This window comes from Saccopteryx leptura, chromosome 2 (genome assembly GCF_036850995.1).
Source record: "Saccopteryx leptura isolate mSacLep1 chromosome 2, mSacLep1_pri_phased_curated, whole genome shotgun sequence".
Taxonomy (NCBI): Eukaryota; Metazoa; Chordata; class Mammalia; order Chiroptera; family Emballonuridae; genus Saccopteryx; species Saccopteryx leptura.
In genome coordinates this window covers 107,337,844-107,359,638 of record NC_089504.1, presented here as the reverse complement: position 1 = coordinate 107,359,638, position 21,795 = coordinate 107,337,844, and the positions used below count along the sequence as shown (strand labels likewise).

At 36.7% G+C, this 21,795-nt stretch overlaps 1 protein-coding gene across 2 annotated transcripts in view; it reads right to left on the bottom strand.

The window, feature by feature from the left end:
- PAWR (pro-apoptotic WT1 regulator) overlaps nt 1-21,795 on the bottom strand; it is a 119,641-nt gene that overhangs the window by 11,794 nt on the left and 86,052 nt on the right. For both annotated transcript variants that reach the window (XM_066368499.1, XM_066368500.1), the window contains one exon: nt 19,135-19,169. In XM_066368499.1, the coding sequence (XP_066224596.1) occupies nt 19,135-19,169 (35 nt within the window). The remainder of the gene's footprint in view (nt 1-19,134; nt 19,170-21,795) is intronic.

Genomic DNA, 21,795 nt, shown 5'->3' with positions numbered 1-21,795 from the left:
TATCCACTGTGCCACCACAGATCAGGCCAGAGAACGATGCTTTTCAAAAGGTCTTCAGATCCTTCATTAGTAGTCAGTTCCAATCATTTATTCATCAAAATTACAGTATAATCTAAAGTAGGTTTTGATGGAAAAAAAAAAGAAAAAGGATTCCTGATCTAGTAATTTCTTACACATGGGTTTTCTTCTGATAGAAAATAAAACTTAAAGTGTGTCTTAGCAAATGGTATTTGATTACATTATGCAAATGTACAATACTAAAATCACTAACTTTGTGGATAATTATTACTTATACGGTGGAACTCATAATTTGTAGAACTTTCCCCCAGAATTTCTACATTCATTTTTGTCCTTTGGTCTTATATAACAGTGAAACCATTTTACATTCCTCCCCTGCATGGAAGACTAACATCTCACACATATACAAATCTATCAAAGAAATAAGTCTAATTTACATATATATATATATATATATATATATTAATTTTACAAAGAGAAGAAGAGGGGAAGGTAGGGAGGGAGGGAGAGAGGGAAGGGAGAGAGAAAAAGAGGAACATTAACCTGTTCCTGTATATGCCCATACCAAGGATTGAACCAGCAACCTCTGCGTTTTGGGATGACACTCTTAACTAACCGAGCTATCTGGGCCAGGGCATAATTCACATATACAGTGTGTCCGTAAAGTCATGGTGCACTTTTGACCGGTCACAGGAAAGCAACAAAAGACGATAGAAATGTGAAATCTGCACCAAATAAAAAGAAAACCCTCCCAGTTTCTGTAGGATGATGTGGCAGCATGTGCGCATGCGCAGATGATGACATAACACCGTGTATACAGTGGAGCAGCCCACAGCCATGCCAGTCGATATGTGGACTATACAGAGGAAAGTTCAGTGTGTTCTGGGCTCGCTAAATTCGAATCCGCCAGGCGCATGCGGGAGTCTGTCTGACTGTCTCTCCCTGTTTCCAGCTTCAGAAAAATACAAAAATACAAAAAAAATAAAAAAAATAAATAAATTCGAATCCGTGACCAAAGTGCAACATAAATATCAGCGTGTTTATAACAAAGCGCCACCACATAGGAATAACATTACTCGGTGGGATAAGCAATTGAAGGAAACTGGCAGTTTGGTGGAGAAACCCCGTTCTGGTAGGTCATCCGTCAGTGACGAGTCTGTAGAGGCTATACGGGATAGCTACCTAAGGAGCCCTAAAAAATCTGTGCGTGAGCCCACATCGAACTGCACTGAATAGGTATGAAACTGGGAGAGTTTTCCTTTTATTTGGTGCAGATTTCACATTTCTATCATCTTTTGTTGCTTTCCTGTGACCAGTCAAAAGTGCACCATGACTTTATGGACACACTATATAAAAAACGGTGACCCACCTGACCTGTGGTCGTGCAGTAGATGGAGCATCGACCTGGAATGCTGAGGTCATGGTTCAAAACCCTGGGTTTGCTAGGTCAAGACATACAACAAGCAACCAATGAACAATTAAAGTGAACCAACTATGAGTTAATACTTCCCGCTACCCCCAACCCCTGTAAAATCTAAAAAACAAACAAACAAAAAACAAAACCTGAGGACCAACCTGGTTGCAAAAACACTGAGTTCATCTCAAAGTTCAAATATTTTTGTCTAAAAATTTCCCTTTGAAAATTATTGTTTACCTAATTTGTTACTCAACCTAACCATATGAGTAACAGTTGATTGGTTCAGCTTTTCAATTATCATTTGCTGTTTTTTAATCTCAAAATTTTTTTTTTTTGTATTTTTTTTTTCCGAAGCTGGAAACGAGGAGAGACAGTCAGACAGACTCCCGCATGTGCCCGACCGGGATCCACCCGGCACGCCCACCAGGGGGCAATGCTCTGCCCCTCCGGGGCATCGCTCTGTCCCGACCAGAGCCACTCTAGAGCCTGGGGCAGAGGCCAAGGAGCCATCCCCAGCGCCCGGGCCATCTTTGCTCCAATGGAGCCTCGCTGCGGGAGGGGAACAGAGAGACAGAGAGGAAGGAGAGGGGGAGGGGTGGAGAAGCAGATCGGCGCTTCTCCTGTGTGCCCTGGCCGGGAATCGAACCCGGGACCCCTTGCACGCCAGGCCGACGCTCTACCACTGAGCCAACCGGCCAGGGCCTTAATCTCAAATTTAATGCGTTAGTGTTTAAGTAATTCACACTTTTAGTGACCCACTGTTAATTTAGCTGATATAACAAATATACTATTTAATTCAGCTGAGGTAGCAAGATTTTTTCAAAGAAAGAAGCTGGACATTAATTTCTATTCTGATACAAGTTCCAGCATGTTTCCCCTGTCACTGTGTCATATAATTAGAATATACTCCTACAAAATAAAAGCTAAACTCCAAACTACATTTGGTTTGTTAACCCTTTAAAGTTTTATATACTTCAGAGCAAGTTGTTAAGTCAGCAAGGAAGGTAAAAAATAAATTATTCTTTCATATCACTGTCATGTTAGGAAAAGTACATGTGTCCATCAAATATTAACAAAAATTCCTTTGCTATCTTATTTGTTGAAGAATTAGTTTTCTGTAGCACTACACTGTTCCTAAATATACCAAGTTCAGTGTTGTTGGGAAGTATTACATAAACTACCTTATTTGCTACAGATTCATCTAACATCTCCAAGCAAATATCTTTTGTCTTGTCATTTGTGTGTAGTTTTTAAATATTAGCAACCTGGAGTGAGACTTTAAAAGAAATTAACAAAGCATTAATGACTACATATGAAATCCTGAAGATCTGCCTCTGTCAGCTTCTTAAATGTAATAGTCTTTCAAAAAATGCATTTGTCTCCCCTCTCTCTCCCTGTTCCCCTCCTGCAGCCAGTGGCTTAATTGGTACCAGTCTTAGCCCTGGGTGCTGAGATAGCTCAGTTTGTCCAAGCATCAGCGTCAGGCACTAAAAATACATAGTTCAGTTTATTCAAACATCCGCCCCAGATGGGGTTGCCAGATGGATCCCGGTTGGGACGCATGTGGGAGTATGTCTCACTATCTCCCTTCGTCTCACTTAAAATTAATAATAATAATCCATTTGTGGTTGTGAGTTAGATTATGCCTATTATAAATGCCACTGAAATTTTGATGGTTTTATTGTTTTAGTCGACAGGACATCACTGCAAAAATCCACTGTGGTTTTAGCACTTCTCTGTCAATTACAAACTAAAAACTGAACTCAGTATAGGAAAGGTAATGCTTCCCAACAAAACCAGCACAAAGTTTTTTGTTCTGTATCTCTTTGAAATGACTTCCATCATCATTACTTGGTTTACTAGTCCTGTCACATTCAAAAAAAGTATATCTTTTCTTATCAAAAAAACTTTATTAGCCCTGGCTGGATAACTCAGTTGGTTAGAACATCATCCCAAAAGATGAAGGTTGACAGTTCAATTCCTGATCAGGGCACATACATATAGGAAGAGATCAATGTTTCTGTCTGTGTGTGTGTTATATGTGTATGTGTCTCCTTTTCTTTCTCTAAAATCAATCAATAAAAAAAATTTTTAAGTCCATTAATGCTTGGTGTTTTTTTGGGTTTTTTGTGTTTTTTTTTACAGAGACAGAGAGAGAGTCAGAGAGAGAGAGAGAGATAGGGACAGACAGGTGGGAACGGAGAGAAATGAGAAGCATCAATCCTCAGTTTTTCGTTGTGACACCTTAATTGTTCACTGATTGCTTTCTCATATGTGCCTTGACCGCAGGCCTTCAGCAGACCGAGTAACCCCTTGCTCAAGCCAGCGACCTTGGGTCCAAGCTGGTGAGCTTTTGCTCCAACCAGATGAGCCCATACTCAAGCTGGTGACGTCGGGGTCTCGAACCTGGGTCTTCCACATCCCAGTCCGACGCTCTATCCACTGCACCACCGCCTGGTCAGGCAATGCTTGTTTTATCTTAAATAAATTAAGGTTAAAATAAAAAACATAAAATTTACTCCCTGAGTTTAGATAATACTAACAAAAGCAAAAATTGAAAACAGGTGTGGTTTTTTTTTAAACTTTTTGTTTTATTTAATTATATATTTGTTTTTAAATTATTTTACTCATGAAACAAGACTAAATCTCATTAAATCTGACACAATATTTTTAAAGTAAATAAATTTTTACACTTTCTTCAGTTCTTAAACATTTTGGGTTACAAATGACTAATATAAAAGTAACACATGCACACCAGAATGTGAACTCTTTTCAAGCCCAGGTGGTACAATCACCAACACAGAGCAAATTCTTGGTCATAAAACACATCTTCACAATTTAAAAGAAAAATCATTCAATGCCTACTCTCAGACCACAACAGGATTAAACTGGAAATCAGTAACAGGATAATTGGAAAATCTTAAAATACATAGAGATTAAACAACACACTTCTAAATTACTTGTGGATCACAGAAGAAATCTCAAGAGAAATTTTTAAATATTTTGAACTAAATGAAAATGAATCCACAACTTAAAATTTGTGGGATGCAGTGAAAGCAGTGATTAGAGGGAAATTTATAGCACAGAATATATGTATCAGAAAAGAAGAAAGATCTAAAGTCAATATTCTAAGTTTCAACCTTTTAAATCCAAAGCAAGAAAACAAAAAAGAAAAAGAATGAGAACAGAAATCAATGAAATTGGAAACAGGAAACATATACATAAATACATTTATATATAAAAGTTTTTGGTTTCATTGATTTAAGTATGTAGTTGATAAACTTTATATTTATATATCTAAATCAGTAAAACCAAAAGCTATTTCTTTGGAAAGAAGAATAAAATCAACAGGCCCCTACCCAGGCTAACTAAGAAGAAAAAAGGACACAGATTTCAACAGCAAGACATGGTAGAAAAAGAACTATGGAGAGAATAAAAAGATCAGTAGTTGCCAGGGGTTAGAGTGTGAGATAATGGGGGGAGGAATAAATAGGTGGAGCAAAGAAGATGTCTAGGGCAGTGAAACTACTCTGTATGATACTATAGAGATAGATGCACACCGTTATACATTCGTCCAAACCCATAGAATGTACCACAATAAGAGTAAACCAGGCCCTGGCTCAGTGGTAGAGCATCGGCCTGGTGTGCAGGAGTCCTGGGCTCGATTCCAGGCCAGGGCACACAGGAGAAGCGCCCATCTGTTTCTCCACCCTTCCCCCTCTGCTTCCTCTCTGTCTCTCTCTTCCCCTCCCGCAGCCAAGGCTCCATTGGAGCAAAGTTGGCTCGGGCACTGAGGATGGCTCTGTGGCCTCTGCCTCAGGTGCTAGAATGGCTCTGGTTGCAACAGAGCAACGCCCCAGATGGGCAGAGCAGCACCCCCTGGTGGGCATGCCGGGTGGATCCCGGTCGGGCGCATGCGGGAGTCTGACTGCCTCCCGGTTTCCAACTTCAGAAAAATACAAAAAAAAAAAAAAGAGTAAACCATAGTGAACACTATGGACTTTTGGGTGATGATGTGTTAGTGTAAGTTCATCAACTATAACAAACATGCCTCTCTGTCGGGGAATGTTAATAATGGGGGAGGCTATGCATGAATGGGAACAAGGGATATGTGAAAATTCTTTATACCTTCCCCTCAATTTTGCTATGAACTTTAAACTGCTCTAAAAATTAAACTTATAAAAATTTGCACATGTACCATGTACTTGATCTAGTAAATACTGTGTTCAGAAAAGAATCCACTGGTCATGCAGCTGGATGTGATGATGACAGTATCAAAATGCAATTCAACCATCTAAATATTTACTCTCTAGTTTTTATCCAGTTATGGATTGGTAATAACCAACAACAGTTCAAGGACCATTTGAACAGCAGTTCTGCTAGAGAACGTTTATACTCAGAAGAGAAATACGAATGTGCAAACATCTAACAAAGAGCATGTGGCGTATTTGAGAAACAGAAGTGATATGACATGAAACTGGAAAAGCAAGCGAGAAATTTGAAAGTTCTGTTATAAAAGAATTTAAATAGTCTTCAAATTTTATGCATACATTCCCATATTGAATGCATGTTTATTTATCCACTATTATTATGACTTATAATATAACCATATGTATGTTATGCACCATATTATATGACTATATATTATATATACATTATTATACAAATATACAAATATATGTAATATATATTTCATACATATAAATCAGTGATTTATAATATAATCATATTAGTAAAGTAATAAATATCTGTATCACAAAAATAGAATATAAAGGGATACAAAGAACTTAAAGCTTATGTTTTAATTATGGTAAAAAAATTTTGTTTTCTCAAAAAATTGACTAAACATTCAACATTCTTTTTTTTTTTTACAGTGACAGAGAGTCAGAGAGAGGGACAGATAGGAACAGACAGACAGGAATGGAGAGAGATGAGAAGCATCTATCATTAGTTTTTCGTTGTGACACCTTATTTGCTCATTGATTGCTTTCTCATATGTGCCTTGACCGTGGGGCTACAGCAGACTGAGTAACCCCTTGCTTGAGCCAGCGACCTTGGGTCCAAACTGGTGAGCTTTTCTCAAACCAGATGAACCCGCGCTCAAGCTGGAGACCTCAGGGTCTCGAACCTGGGTCCTCCACATCCCAGTCTGACTCTATCCACTGCACCACCGCACGGTCAGGCTTTTCTGCTAATTTTTAAGAAGAGATCTAATTTTGTATATCTTGTCAGCTAACAACCATGTGATCATCTCTGTCTTTATATACTTGGTTGATATTCTCCTTAAATTCCCCTCATACTTACCAATTTTCCGCTATTAGTTAAACGAAAGAATTCACAAATCCATTTAACTTTCGAATTACAGTACGGTGCAACATTCAGAAAGTGAACAAAGCATGCTTCCCTTAGGATACCTCCAGGACCAAATGACCATCTTACATACAGAGCAAGGGTAATGAATAAATAACTAGTACACAGTACACTAGTGCACAGTACTAGCTATTAATGTCTTAGAGTTTTTTTAGATTAAATGGTAAATACAAATAGAAGTTTTATACATTATCTTGTGTATCACCCTACTTTGGAGAGCAGTGGAGACATGCTTTGGAGACATGAAATCTTTTAAAGGTCATGAGAGCCATTAAAGCAAGAAAAGTGACAATCATTTAACAAAATGCACTGGGGATGAGCAATCTGGAGGCAGAGAGGACAGTTTGGAGGCTATGGTATCATCTATGTAAAAGATGATGGTGTCCTAGATACAGGTGAAGTAGTGAAAAAAGGGGTCATAATGAACATCCAGGTTTCTGGCTTGAGCAAGAGTGGATTTTCATGCCAACTACTGATATTCATCAAATTTCATAAACTTATTTTTTAGAACATGCTGAGTTTAAGATACCAAGTTGTTGGTTATACAGAGCTAATAATTTCAAACCATCAGAGTATTTATAGATAATCAATGACGTCATTGGAGTAAATGACACTTCTGGCAGAAATACAGAACAAAAAGGGAAGTCATTTTGCTTGTTTCCAACTATGAAACTGGCCAATGTTGAACTTATTCTAAAGAAATAATCAATACTCTTGTTGACCAATGTCACCCTGTTAAATTTAATTTTCTAAATTAGAAAAAAAAAAAGAAATAATCAAGACTGTACAATTCCTTATCTACAAAGATTATGATTCCAGCATTTTTAAATCAAAAACTGGGGAAAATCTACATGTGTAATACAAGTAAGACTGCTCAATTAATTTTGGTACATACTTTGTTGCTATTAAATATAATACGGTAAAAGACTAAAGAAAATAAAATGTACAAAGCTATATAGAAAAAGAGAGAATAACCTCCAAGAGAGCTTATACCAACACAGAAAGAACAAGTACAGGAAAGGAAGAAGCACAAACGAGACTGGGAAATGCCAACCAAATGGCAGGAAAAAAACCAAGAGAGTTGAGTACTACATATAAGAGTATTAGAATCATTTTAAAGGATCTCTTTTCACTTAAAAAAAAAAAAAGCCCAATTATATGCATCAACCACAAGATCAGTCAACTAAAAACCACAATGTTGACAATGCAAACAAAGATATAGAAATATGGATATCCTTAACAGTGTTATATTTGCTTCATGTTCCAGCTGAAAACAGTATCTTTTTAAATTTAGAATATTAATTTAAAATTTTTTTCATATTAGGTTTGCTGATACATAAATGATACTATATACAAACTAAAAAACAAGGAATAATCATTATTGGAAAACCAAATTAGTGCTCTACCCCCTTCCAGATTAGGTTTGTAGAGAATACTGTCGGAATTGTGAATAATTGTGTTACTTAATTTTATTTGCTAAATTTAGCTTTGTTTATTCTAGAAACAGAAATGTTTTTAACCTATTTTGAGGGCCAGTTCATTACAAAATATTTAGAATAAATGATTGTTTCATTATTCCAAAAAGTTTATAACATTCTATTCAGGAACGTTAACAAAAATGTATAATACTATCCCAAAAAAGAACCACCACCCTGCCCGTGGCTACAAAATATTAACTATAATGTCAGGGAAAAGAAAAAGAATAAACAGTATCATTAACGATAAATACTACCATTTACGGAAAGTTTTCCCTCCCTGGGAATTTTCACATCTTCTGTGGAAAGAGGAGGTGTTGTGTGTGGGAATAAAACACTGTTCTTCTAAAGCTATCATAAGAACAAGATTGGCAGCATTATGAGATTACAGCTAGAGGAATTTTCCACTAAAATAGATATTTTAAAGCTTAGCAATTAGAAGAAATACAAGACTCATGAGTAAAGTCCTACTTTTAGAATAAATATCAAATATTTAGGAGTGCTGGATGAATCATGAAATTCCTAAGTAACCAACAAGTACATAATGGTCAGTCATAAATTTAATGTTTTATTACCTTGTTTGCCACAACCACTCCCACTCCTCAAAACGGTCCCTAACTCAGCATAAGCCTTCTCTCTTCTTCCTTTAAATGCACACACAATCCCCCCCCTACAAAGAGCAAGAACTAAAGATTAAAATCAGCTGAGTCTTTATTAAAATTGCGATTCTTGTTTACTTTAAGAAACAAAAAATATGAATCAATATCATCATTAATCCCACCAACCTAGAGATAACTGCCAATACATTTTACTGTAAAATTTTAGCAGTTCTTAACCTTTTTGGATTGCAGACCTTTTTAAAAATGAAAAATACAGCTCTTTTCCAAGATAAATATTATATTCCTTTAAATAGAATTTTCGCAGGTCATCAATAGATTTCAAGTTAAGAACACTTTAGGATATTAAGTTAGACCTTGTTTCAATATTATATTTTTTGTAATATGCTTTCCTTCATCCCCACTTAACATAAATAGGTAACAATTTTCCTATATAATTAATGATTTTCTACTGTAAAAATTATAGTTTAATGTCTGCACCAGAACAGTTTATATTAATGTTATAGCTTACAGCTTATCTCATTAAGAATTTAAGTTTTTCCAGTTAGGGGCTATCGTATATGGTCATTTCTGGTATAATGAATACAGTATAGTAAATTATCCTAAAGAGATCAAATACCATAGTTATCTCTTCAAATACAGTGTGTCCATAAAGTTCTGGTGCACTTTTGACTAGTCACAGGAAAGCAACAAAAGATGATAAAAATGTGAAATCTGCACCAAATAAAAGGAAAACCCTCCCAGTTTCTGTAGGATGATGTGGCAGCATGTGCAGATGATGACATAACACCATGTATACAGCGGAGCAGCTCACGGCCATGCCAGTGGAGATGTGGACAGTACAGAGGAAAGTTCAGCGTGTTCTGTGGCTTGCTAAATTCGAATCCGTGACCAAAGTGCAACGTGAATATCGGCACGTTTATAACGAAGCACCACCACATAGGAATAACATTACGCGGTGGGATAAGCAGTTGAAGGAAACCGGCAGTTTGGTGGAGAAACCCCGTTCTGATAGGCCATCAGTCAGTGACGAGTGTGTAGAGGCTATACGGGATAGCTACCTAAGGAGCCCTAAAAAATCTGTGTGTGAGCCCATATCAAACTGCACTGAATAGGTATGAAACTGGGAGAGTTTTCCTTTTATTTGGTGCAGATTTCACATTTCTATCATCTTTTGTTGCTTTCCTGTGACCAGTCAAAAGTGCACCATGACTTTATGAACACACTGTATATCCAGTTGTTCAAATTTCACTACCTGAAACCTAGACAAAACAAATGCAGAAAACAAAACATTCTTCCAGATTTAGGTCACTGTATTTGGTAAAAAGAGCCAAAATTATACACACCTCATTATTGTCTTAACATGCATCTCCTAGACAGTCATAGTACCCTGTGCCTCAGAACTATTCAATAAATATTTAACATAAAACATCCATTTTCTTTTTTCAGAAAGACCTTCACCTAAGCAATATAAAAATAGGAATCACATAAAAATTTACACATGCATATTCATAGAATATTATGTTCTGTATTCTAACATAATTCATATTAGCCAAAAGGTGGAAACAACCCAATGTCCATCAACTGGTGAATGACTGAACACAATGTGGTATATCCAGGAATGGTAAAACATGGATGTTGGGCAAACCAATGTGTTTCAAGTATAAAACATGTATGTTAGGGTTGCTCGCTTATATTTTGCCTAATTGTTGCTTTGGCACGGGGCAGTGCCATGTGTGTACAGTCTATGGCTGTGGGTGCTTGCCCTCAGGGCGACAGATTGCAAATTGTGGATTGCCTTCCTGCTGGGAGGGGCCATTGTTTGCTATTGTTTGCTGGAGAAGGGTTTTTCTCTCCAGCCTGTTTTTGCTGGAGAGTACAGAGAGAGTCAGTCCTGAGAGTGAGTAGGTAAATGAGTCCAGGCTGTGGAACCGGAGAATGAGTCAGGGCTTTGGGAGCCATGAGTGAAAGGGAAGTGGTCTTCCCTGCCTGTTTGCTCATCTGCCATTAAGAAACTTTAATAAATGGAATGGTCCGCCATTTTCTGGCTCCACTGTTCTTCACCATCTGCCCGAATCCAATGAGAGCCTGCATGGCCAGGGCAGCAGCCTCCGGCCTTACAATGGATAAACCTTGAAAACATTATGCTACATGAAACAAGCCAGATCAAAAGGACAAAAATTGTATGACTCCATTTATATGAATTATCCAACACAGGCAAATCCATAAAGACAGGTTGCTCAAGGGCTGGGGGCAGGGGTAGTTCTGGATCTAGACAGTGGTGACGGTTGCATAACACTGTCAATGTACTATAAACTGGTGAATTGTACATTTTCAAAGGATTAATTTTATGATATCTGAATTACATCTCAATAATGTTCTTTAAAAAAGAATATACAATTGCATGTTCAGATCAGTGGTTAATTTCCAAGAAAATACATAAAATGTACTTAAAAATAATTATACCAAATATTATTAATATAAATTCTTTTTTCATAATTATGAAGATACTTTAATCTGTTGGACCTCAAGATCACAAAAACAAAGTTATTTTCTGATACTGTACTGTAGCTAAAGCAAAGGAAAGACAGATGAGTAGACTCTATGGCCACATATGTAGAAGTAGTTTTTGTGGTTGGTTCCCCCCCCCCCAAAAAAAAACCCAACAAAAAACAAAAAACTCCATGTTAAACAAACAAACAAATCCAGTTACTGGTACTTTCCAAGATACGTGAAGTCAAAATAAGCTGAATTAAATTGTAAATCAAACATTCTACATCCTACCCATACCAGGCAAATTACTATTACTTTGAGTAAAGAAAGATGCTGACAAAATCAGCCAATTAGTATCTGTCAATCTCACATAAGTTGTTAAACCTCACTGTGCTTCAGTTTCCTCAACTGTAAAATGGAGATAATAAGACACCACCCTCATGAGGTTCTTATAGGAGAATTTGACGAATTAACATATATGGCAAGTAGTTTGAATAGTGTCTGGTTCATAATAAGTACCATATAAATCTCAGCTAATATTTACAACACAGAAAAAAATTCACAAAGCCACCAAAGAAGAATTCAGTCCACATATGTACCAGGATAATTTTTAAATTATCCTTTTGTGACTTTCATGTCAATCTGCAAAATCCATTAACCGGAAGAGCCACAGCTATTGCATGCATTATAGCATTTGATAATACAGAGTATGCTAATATATACATAAAATATCTTGAGAAGAAATAGACTTTTTTAGAAAAGTCACAGCCCAAAAAACTGGAAGATACATTGGTCTTTAGTTTGAAATTTCTTACCTTTCAAGAATTTGGATGATTTTTTTTGTTTGACCCCTGACCTACAAGTCAAGGAAGCTTCTTGTGACTAAGTGGTTCCCTAAACACATGTGCAAATAAAATAAGAATGACTGTTTTTAAAACTGTAGTTATAAAGAAACGTCAATTTAGAAAAAAAGCTAATAGTCATGTTACAACATCTTAAATGTAGGTATGATTATGCTTCTAAGGGTCTACTCAATTACCTATGAAAGAGCTTAAGAAACAAGTGACAATTAAAAGGTCTAAACTTCTCTGTATATTAAAAACAATAGATCTGACATAATTCAAGATATACCGTATCTTTTAAAAGACTCTTGTCTTTTTCTTACATACTCAGTTAAGCATAAAAAGGAAGGTTATCTGATATTGGACAGGAATTTCTTTTAGTACCACATGTAGACAGCTGCGGTTCACACTGAGGTAAGGTGGCGGAAAGTATACAAAATGCACGCCTCAAACATCTGTGCGGTGCGGCTTGGCTGAGCTAGGTGCAGCTTTCCAGGTGTACCAACTCTCTCTCATGAACATAACTGCATTAGCAAACTCAAAATTTGTGTTATGGTCACATTATTCCCTAATATAGCAATTGGGACAAATTCAAGTTATCAAAATAAACATTTTAGCAGAATTGACTTTGGAAGGGAATGCTGACCCTTAAGGAAAAGATTCATCATCACATTATATCAAAATAAAGAAATTATGGAAAAACAAAATCAGACCAAAAAAAAAAAAGTACAGGTCCCCCAAAGAGTTACAGTGAGGGTCTCTGGTAGATTTTTGCTACTCTTCATTGAAAAGGAGAGAAGCAGAGCTGCTCAGTTGATAACAGCCACTCTATATACAATTTAAAATGAAAATTGAAGATACCTGTCTTATATTAACTAAAGAGCAAAACAGAATGCAAAATTGTCCATTATGTCCAGTTGTACAAAGAAAAAGCCTATGAAATAAATTAAAAGTAAAAAATAAAAATGTTAATAGTGATTAATTTGGGTAGTAGGGTTTTGAGTGGATTTTTCTAATCCAAATATTCAATAGTGAGAGTTGCTTTTAAAATAAACAATTTTTAAGTTGTATAAAAATTCTAGCCCTGATCATTTTCAGTAATTGCAAAAAAGTTATAAGGGAACAAAAGTCCTGAAAAAGCTACATGAATTATTGCTATAGAAACACAGTAATAATATGAAACATTACAGATATAAAACAGAATTTTGCACCTAAATTTTAGTTAAGATATTTTTCCTAACATTATAGCCTGATGTGTCCAATACTCTTTATACAAAAATTTCCCCTTTTTATAGCTTAAAAAAATTTCCTCTCTTGTAACTTAACTAATTTCTGCTCAGAGGGAATGCTGCATAATAAAGAATTCATGGAACACCTTTTTCCTCATTTTAGAAAGAAGATGCCTATCCCGGCTCCTTGATGGGGTTGATGAGGTTATTGTTGCATAAGGTACATGAAGGTGCTCTACGTGTCATTAAAAGCTACATAAATGTTACCTATTAATGTAACTGGAGGGGAAGATGACTTAGAAGCACACTTACGACTTTGCAAACATGTTACTTAATAAAATAATTAATACTGCATTAAAAATATTTGTGAAAACAAAAGGGCCCGTAATTACTATGTGAGAACGATAAAACTTAGTATCTGTCATAACTTGCTCCCCCTGTGTTTTAATCAGTGCCATTCCTAACGGTTAAATTACATACTTAAATGAGAACTGTAAATTATACACCCTGGCTAATTCTACCCTTTTGCAAGTCATTCAGACGGTCTTGCTTTTTTTTTTTTTTTTATAAATGTATGAAGGTTTTACTTAGGTACTACATCAAGCAGGATATCCATAGCCACACATTTAACAATCTGTGTTGGCCTTTAAGTATTTTTTAAAAAATTTAACCAATGCATTATAAACTTAAGCAAGTAAACAATCTATTAAGAAAATTACACATTGGAAAAAAATACTACAATTATATAACATTAATCCATCTTTCCTAAACCTTGAAGCTTCAGAAATTTCACAACACCCTTACCCCCACCCCCACCGCCACCACCACCACCACCACCACATTTCAAAATACAGAGGGGCCTTCCACATCCAAGGGTTCCACATCCGCAAATTCCACCAACCATGGGTAGAAAATGTTCAGGAAAAACATGTTATGCTGTTGCTGATGTATACTAGGTACCATAGTTAGGCCCATGCTCGTTTTATCTATACTAAATATGTGTAGACTTCTTGTCACTATTCCCTAAATGATACAGGATAACAACTACTTACATAGCATTTACATTGTATATTAGCCATTATCAATAATCTAAAGATGATTTAATGTATTCAGCAAAATGTACACAGGTTTGTATAAGGGAGTTGAGCATTCCAAATATTGGTATTTGAGTAGGGTCCTGGCATCAATCCACTGAGTATACCGAGAGATGACTGTAGTTCCTCAAAGTTATTTAAACATTTTAAAAAGTGAATGTGAGAGATGCTCTGGAGAAAAGTAGATTCAATAAAATACAGGATTTTACCTCTAACATTTCACTTCCAGTTTCAGTTACCCACGGTCAACCGTGTTCTGAAAATATTAAATGGAAAACTCTAGAAATAAACAGTTCATAAGTTTTAAATTTCAAGCCATTCCGAGTACTGTGATGAAATCTTGCGCCCTCCAGGATGTGACTCATCCCTTTGTCCTGTGTATTCACACTACCTGCCCTGTCACTTAGTAGTCATCTCAGTTATCAGATTGACTACTGAGGTATCACAGCACTTGTGTTCCAGTAACTCTTGTTTTACCTAATAATGGCCCCAAAGTGCAAGAGTAGTGAGAATGACAATTCAGATGTACCAAAGAGAAGCTCTAGAGTAATTGTTACCAATCGTCAGAAGGTCAATAGCAGCCTAATGTTATGTCATAATACCTACATCATTCACCCATCTCAACATGTAATGTAGACAATGTAATCTCACATTATCACAGAAGGATGAGTATAGAACTGTAAGATATTTTGAGAGACTATATTCACATAACTTTTATTATAGTACATTAATTGTTCCAGTTTATTACTGTTGTTAGTCTCTTATTGTGCCTAATTTACAAGTTAAACTGTATCACAGGTATGTAAGTATAGGAGGAACACAGTACATATAAGATTCAGTACCCATGGTTTCAGGCATCCACTAGGGGCCCTGGAATATAATCCCTGTAGCCAGAGGGGCGGGGAATGAGCGACTGAACAGCATAACTAGAGTGAGTGCTTAACACACTCAATGCTCAAAAAGTACATTCTTAGTATTTGTAAGAAATATTAAATATTTAATTCATAACAGCACACACACAAACTAGTCTTTGGATGTTTGTACCCTTCTAATGAGTTTTTAACTTAGTTTAGTTGTATATATGCTATTTGGTTTAATGATAATATTTTCTAACATAAAATGCCAAATTTCTAATTCTTTAGCCCATTTCTCCATTTTTTGATCTTCATTACTCAGTATACACCTCACCAAAAAATATCCATGTGTTAGTCATTGCTACAACTTGCTGAGGGATTAATAAAAATAATAAGCTACTGGATGTACAATATAACAAATTCTTCGGATAAGGAATTGATCATTTCAGATCTAGATTCTAAGGTTTTATCTTTTTTTCAGCGTCCTTTTTTTCTTTTTAGACAGTATTCCAACTACGAGTTGCTGTGAATCATGTGAACACTGACTAGAAACTTTAAAAATTCTTTTGTTTTTTTTAACAGTATTAAATAGGGCTAGACCTTTGAAAGCTGAAAAGTAACCATATACTCTAAGTTACAAAAATATAAAGCAAAAGTATACAAACAGGGCCTGACCTGTGGTGGCACAGTGGATAAAGCACCAACCTGGCATGCTGAGGTTGCCGGTTTGAATTCTGGGCTTGCCTGGTCAAGGCACATATGGGAGTTGATGCTTCCTGCTCCTCCCCCTCCCTTCTCTCCCATCTCTAAAATAAATATAAAATCTAAAAAAAAAAAAGGTATACAAACAGGTCACAAGTAAAATGATGGTCTTTTTTTAAAAAAAAAAAAAGCTTAAAACCAAAAACATACACCACTGGAAACCAATTTTCTTCCTGATTTGATACCTTAATATGTAAATAAAGTTTCTGATGAGATTTATAAGAAAATTATTCCCGTACTGATTCCAACTAACAAACACAAATCTGATGTTTAGTGTCAGATCACTCTGTTAGGTAGACAAATGTCTAATCACTGTAGTATACACTGAAACTAATATATTATATGACAACTTAATTGAAAAATAAATTTTTCAATTAAAAATATACTATATATTGGCCCTGGCCGGTTGGCTCAGTGGTAGAGCGTCGGCCTGGCATGCAGAAGTCCCAGGTTCGATTCCCGGCCAGGGCACACAGGAGAAGCACCCATCTGCTTCTCCACCCCTCCCCCTCTCCTTCCTCTCTGTCTCTCTCTTCCCCTCCCGCAGCCAAGGCTCCAGTGGAGCAAAGATGGCCCGGGCGCTGGGGATGGCTCCTTGGCCTCTGCCCCAGGCGCTAGAGTGGCTCTGGTCGCAGCAGAGCGATGCCCTGGAGGGGCAGAGCGTCGCCCCCTGGTGGGTGTGTGGGGTGGATCCCGGTCGGGCGCATGCGGGAGTCTGTCTGACTGTCTCTCCCCATTTCCGGCTTCAGAAAAATACAGAAGGGGGGGAAAAAAAAAAAAAAAAAAATATATATATATATATATATATATATACACTATATATTAATATGTCAACTTAATTGAAAAATAAATTTTTTATAAAGAGAATACAAATCTGAAGAGTGCCAATCACAACTTAAAATTTATTATTTGATAAGAACTAAATATGTATACAATTCATATAACAAACTCAGTAAGTTACTGAAATTTATTCTTTCTTCCTCAAAACAAAACTGATAAAAACTTCTGAGAGAATGTGACTGCAAAAAGGACAAATCAAAGCTATTTGATTGGCAGTAATACCTTGCAAAAGGAAAGAGATTCTTTCCAATTTAAAACTATTCATGTTATGTAAAAATTACCAAGCAATGTATCAAATCAATGTGAGAAGCTTAAAAGTGCCCCAGGTTTAGTTATACCTAAATCAAAATTACTCAGAAATGAAAATAAAAGTGGTAGCAGAAACAAGCATATTAAGTGTTCAATGGCAATGGTTTCAGACCTAGTTATTTAGTTACTGATTACCCTGGTCTTCTTATATCTTTCTACCACTAATAGATATTATGTATGATCCATGGTAAAAATTCAAAATTATATTTTACTTATATATAACTTACTATTAAAATTAGAGTTCCTTTTAACCACTGTTTCAATTTTAGATGGAGTATAATAATTAAAACTTTTACCAAACATTTTAAAAAATTGTTAACATGCAAATAGAGGAAAACCAAGGTGTCACGTGTATAAATCTAGAGAGATGGTGTAAAGCATGAGGGTTTGGAGTCAGGTTGCCTGAGTTCAAATCTATATTCTCCTGACTAGCTTTGTAATCTCAGGAAAATTATTCTACCTCTTTAACCCCTCATCCGTGAAAGTAAATATTGCACCTTATAAGATAATCATGAGAATTGAATGAGATCTCTATCTAAATTACTTTGGGCATTATAAGTACTTGATAAGATTTACAATTATTCTGTAATTATTAGCACAAATATGATCACATGGTTCTACAACCTTTACAGCTTCAGCAGGGCAAAAGGAAGCTAATATCCTAGGCATCACCATTAAACTTCACATACCTAATTCTGATTTTCTTCCTATACATGTGCACATGCACTCAAACATATTTTCTGGTAAAAGCATTACTCATTGTGCAGAGGTGGGGTTATGAATTTGTATGGTCTGAATATCTGTGTTCCCATCCTTCGCCCAAAATTCGTATGTCAAAATCCTAATACCCAGTGTGATGGTATTAGGAGGTAGGGTCTTTGGGAGGTATTTAGGACATGAAGGTGCAGTCCTCATGAATGGGAATTAGTGCTCTTATAAAAGAGACCATACAGAGCTCTTCAAGCCCTTTCCACCATATGTAGACAGAGCAAGAAGTTGTCAGTCAGCAACCCAGAAAAGAGCCTTGACCAGAACCTGACCAAAATAGCACTCCGATCTCTAACTTCCTGCCTCCAAACTACAAGAAATAAATTTGTTGTCTGTATGCTAACCAGTCTATGGTACTTCTGTTAGAGGGGCCTGAACAAACTAACTGAGCTGTGCAACCCCAAAGTTTATATGCTGAGGCCATAACCCTCGATGTAATGGTGTATTTGAAAGCAAAGCCTTTGGGAGGTAATTAAGTTTAGGTAAGGTCTTTAGGGTGGGGCCCTCACAATGGATTAGTGCCCTTATCAAAAGAGAGTCAGGAGAAACACACACACACACACCCCGTAACAGGACACAGAAAGAAGGCAGCTATCTGAAAGTCAGGAAGAAAACCCTCATCAGAACCTGACCATGCTGGCATTCTGATCTTGGGACACTACAGCCCTCCACAACTGTAAGAAAATAAATTTCTGGTTAAGTCATCTGGTCTGTAGTATTTTATTATGGCAGCCCAAGCTGCTGGTATTTTCAACGTTTAAATACATAAGGGAAAAAGAGTCTAAATTTTTATTTTGCTATGTTCATCAGGCCCCTACAAATTCACGGTGTGCATGTGCAGTTTCAAAAACTGAAAGGTACATCAGACTATGTCACGGATAGAAAGACATTACACTCCTGCCTACAGTGTAATTTCTTTTTAAGAACACAATATAAAGGTTTCTTATTTTTCAAAAAGCTGCTGAAAACAGTTCTAGTTAGTTAAGCCATGGAGACAGACATTACATTCATATCTACAATATAAGTCATAACTTAAGGATTCTTACCTTTTGTATCTGCCTGAAACTGTTCTAGATGGCTCCTGTGAAGTAAAGATAATGACATATCAGCTTGGGAGTGTGTGCAAGTACATAATTCCAGATTATATAAAACAGTTCATACAGAATATCTAATTTTGAAAGAAATAATTTGGAATAATTACCACTACACTTTTACAATTTCGCTCTGCTGGTCAAACAAAACAAAACTACATCTAATATTTCAGACAAAACCAATCACTTTTTAAAAACTGTATTTTTAAAAGTATATTTAAAGCTAAGAAAATGGACAAAGGAAGCACTGTTAATCAACCATCAGCCTTATATATTTTTGGTAGTCAATGAACATTAAAATACACAACAATTATAATCCCTTCCAGTCCTTTTAATGTCCTCAATTTTAAAAAAAAACCAACAATTTAGCACATATACAAAAATAAACATTGTTTATTGTTCAGGATAGCTAACAGTAAAAAGTGAGAGTATTTTTTATGCTGATTCTAAAGTACCCCCTCCAAATTGCTCTAAGTTAACATTAATCATTGGGGTGGGAATAATTATTATCTTGCAAACTAACCAGTCTTTTCTCTGTTCAGTCTTTAATAATAGCCCAGGCTCTCCCAGTATTTTCACAGTATCATTTAAATAAAACCAGTCAAAATTAAATGGTGAGTCCTTTCATTTATTTTTTTTTAATTTATTTATTTTTTACAGGGACAGAGAGAGAGTCAGATAGAGGGATAGATAGATAGGGACAGACAGAAAGCAACGGAGAGAGATGAGAAGCATCAACCATCAGTTTTTCATTGCAACACCTTAGTTGTTCATTGATTGCTTTTTCATATGTGCCATAACCACGGGCCTTCAGCAGACTGAGAAACTCCTTGCTCAAGCCAGTGACCTTGGGTCCAAGCTGGCGAGCTTTTTGCTCAAGCCAAATGAGCCCGCGCTCAAGCTGGCAACCTTGGGGTCTCGAACCTGGGTCCTTCCACATCCCAGTCCAACGCTCTATCCACTGCGCCACCGCCTGGTCAGGCCAGTGAGTCCTTTTAAACATTGATAACTTTTCTTCCTAGTTTATCATTAGACGCCTGCAAGAGAGACCCTACAATTAAAGAATTTCTGATATGATTAAAGTCAGAGAATAATCTACCTTTATAAAATCATCAGGTTACAGACTGTCACAGAAAATAATGACTCCCTAGGGCAATGAAGGACATACCAATGCGGGGAAACAGTACAGCAAACCTTGTGGCTAAGAGTAAGACTCTGCCCCAAGTTCCAGTACTACGGGTAAGTTATCTGATTCCTATCAGTCTCAGTTTCCTCATTTTCAAAAATGAATAACAGCAGTGTCTATTTTACTGTATTGTTATGAAAATTAAATTACCTAAGTAAAACAATTAGCACAACTCCTTTGTAATGAACCAATTATGGGAAGTAGCCAGGTGACCGGATATTTCATAGCTTCATATTCATTTTGAAATATCCCTTAATTTTTTTTTTTTTTTTGTATTTTTCTGAAACTGGAAACAGGGAGAGACAGACAGACTCCCGCATGCGCCCGACAGGGATCCACCCGGCACGCCCACCAGGGGCGACGCTCTGCCCACCAGGGGGCGATGCTCTGCCCCTCCGGGGCGTTGCTCTGCCGCGACCAGAGCCACTCTAGTGCCTGGGCAGAGGCCAAGGAGCCATCCCCAGCACCCGGGCCATCTTTGCTCCAATGGAGCCTTGGCTGCGGGAGGGGAAGAGAGAGACAGAGAGGAAGGAGAGGGGGAGTGGTGGAGAAGCAGATGGGCACCTCTCCTATGTGCCCTGGTCGGAATCGAACCCGGGTTCCCCGCACGCCAGGCCGACGCTCTACCGCTGAGCCAACCGGCCAGGGCCGAAATATCCCTTAATTTTTGTGAGCAGTATATTTAGTCAAGGGCACTGATCGCCTTTCCCTTAGATTGTCAAATAAAAATATGACAAAGCCAACACAACAATAGCTGTCCAGTGTGAATCAATCAAAACTACACCTATCTGTTTTTGTTAGATCAGCAAAAGATATTTACATATTTTTTGGTGTGCCACAGAATCACAGTAATTAGGTTATATGTGCCATGAGATGAACAAGGTTGAAAATTGCTGTTTCAGAGTTGCTTTCTCTGCCCGTCATTGATGTGGCAGCCCCTAAAGGTAAGGCAGATGAATCCTGGAGCTTTGTATACCAACATGTAAAGTAGATCTCCTATTTCTAAAATATAAAATCTCTAGTGAATACGAACAAAGAATATACTTTATAAAATTTAATTTTCAAATTATTTTGAAACCATAGTAACTAGATTAAAATGTTTAACCACTGGTTATTCAGATAAAGCAGAAAGAAATACTGAGCTGAGCTTAAGTGTATCCACTCAAAATTTCACTGAACACTGATGACAATGATTTCATGTGGAACTTAATCCCCTAAAGTTTCACAAACAGTAGTAGTTCAACTAACATTTTATAAAAATTTTCTTTGATAAAACTCCCTAATCTTCTTCTATATAAACTAAAACAAGGGCATATACCTTAACTGATACTTGTCTAAATAAGCATTAGAAAAAAATGCTACTAATGCCCTAAATTCCAAAACATTGTATATCTCGTTTTAATTACAACTGAAATATTTCAAAGCACGGT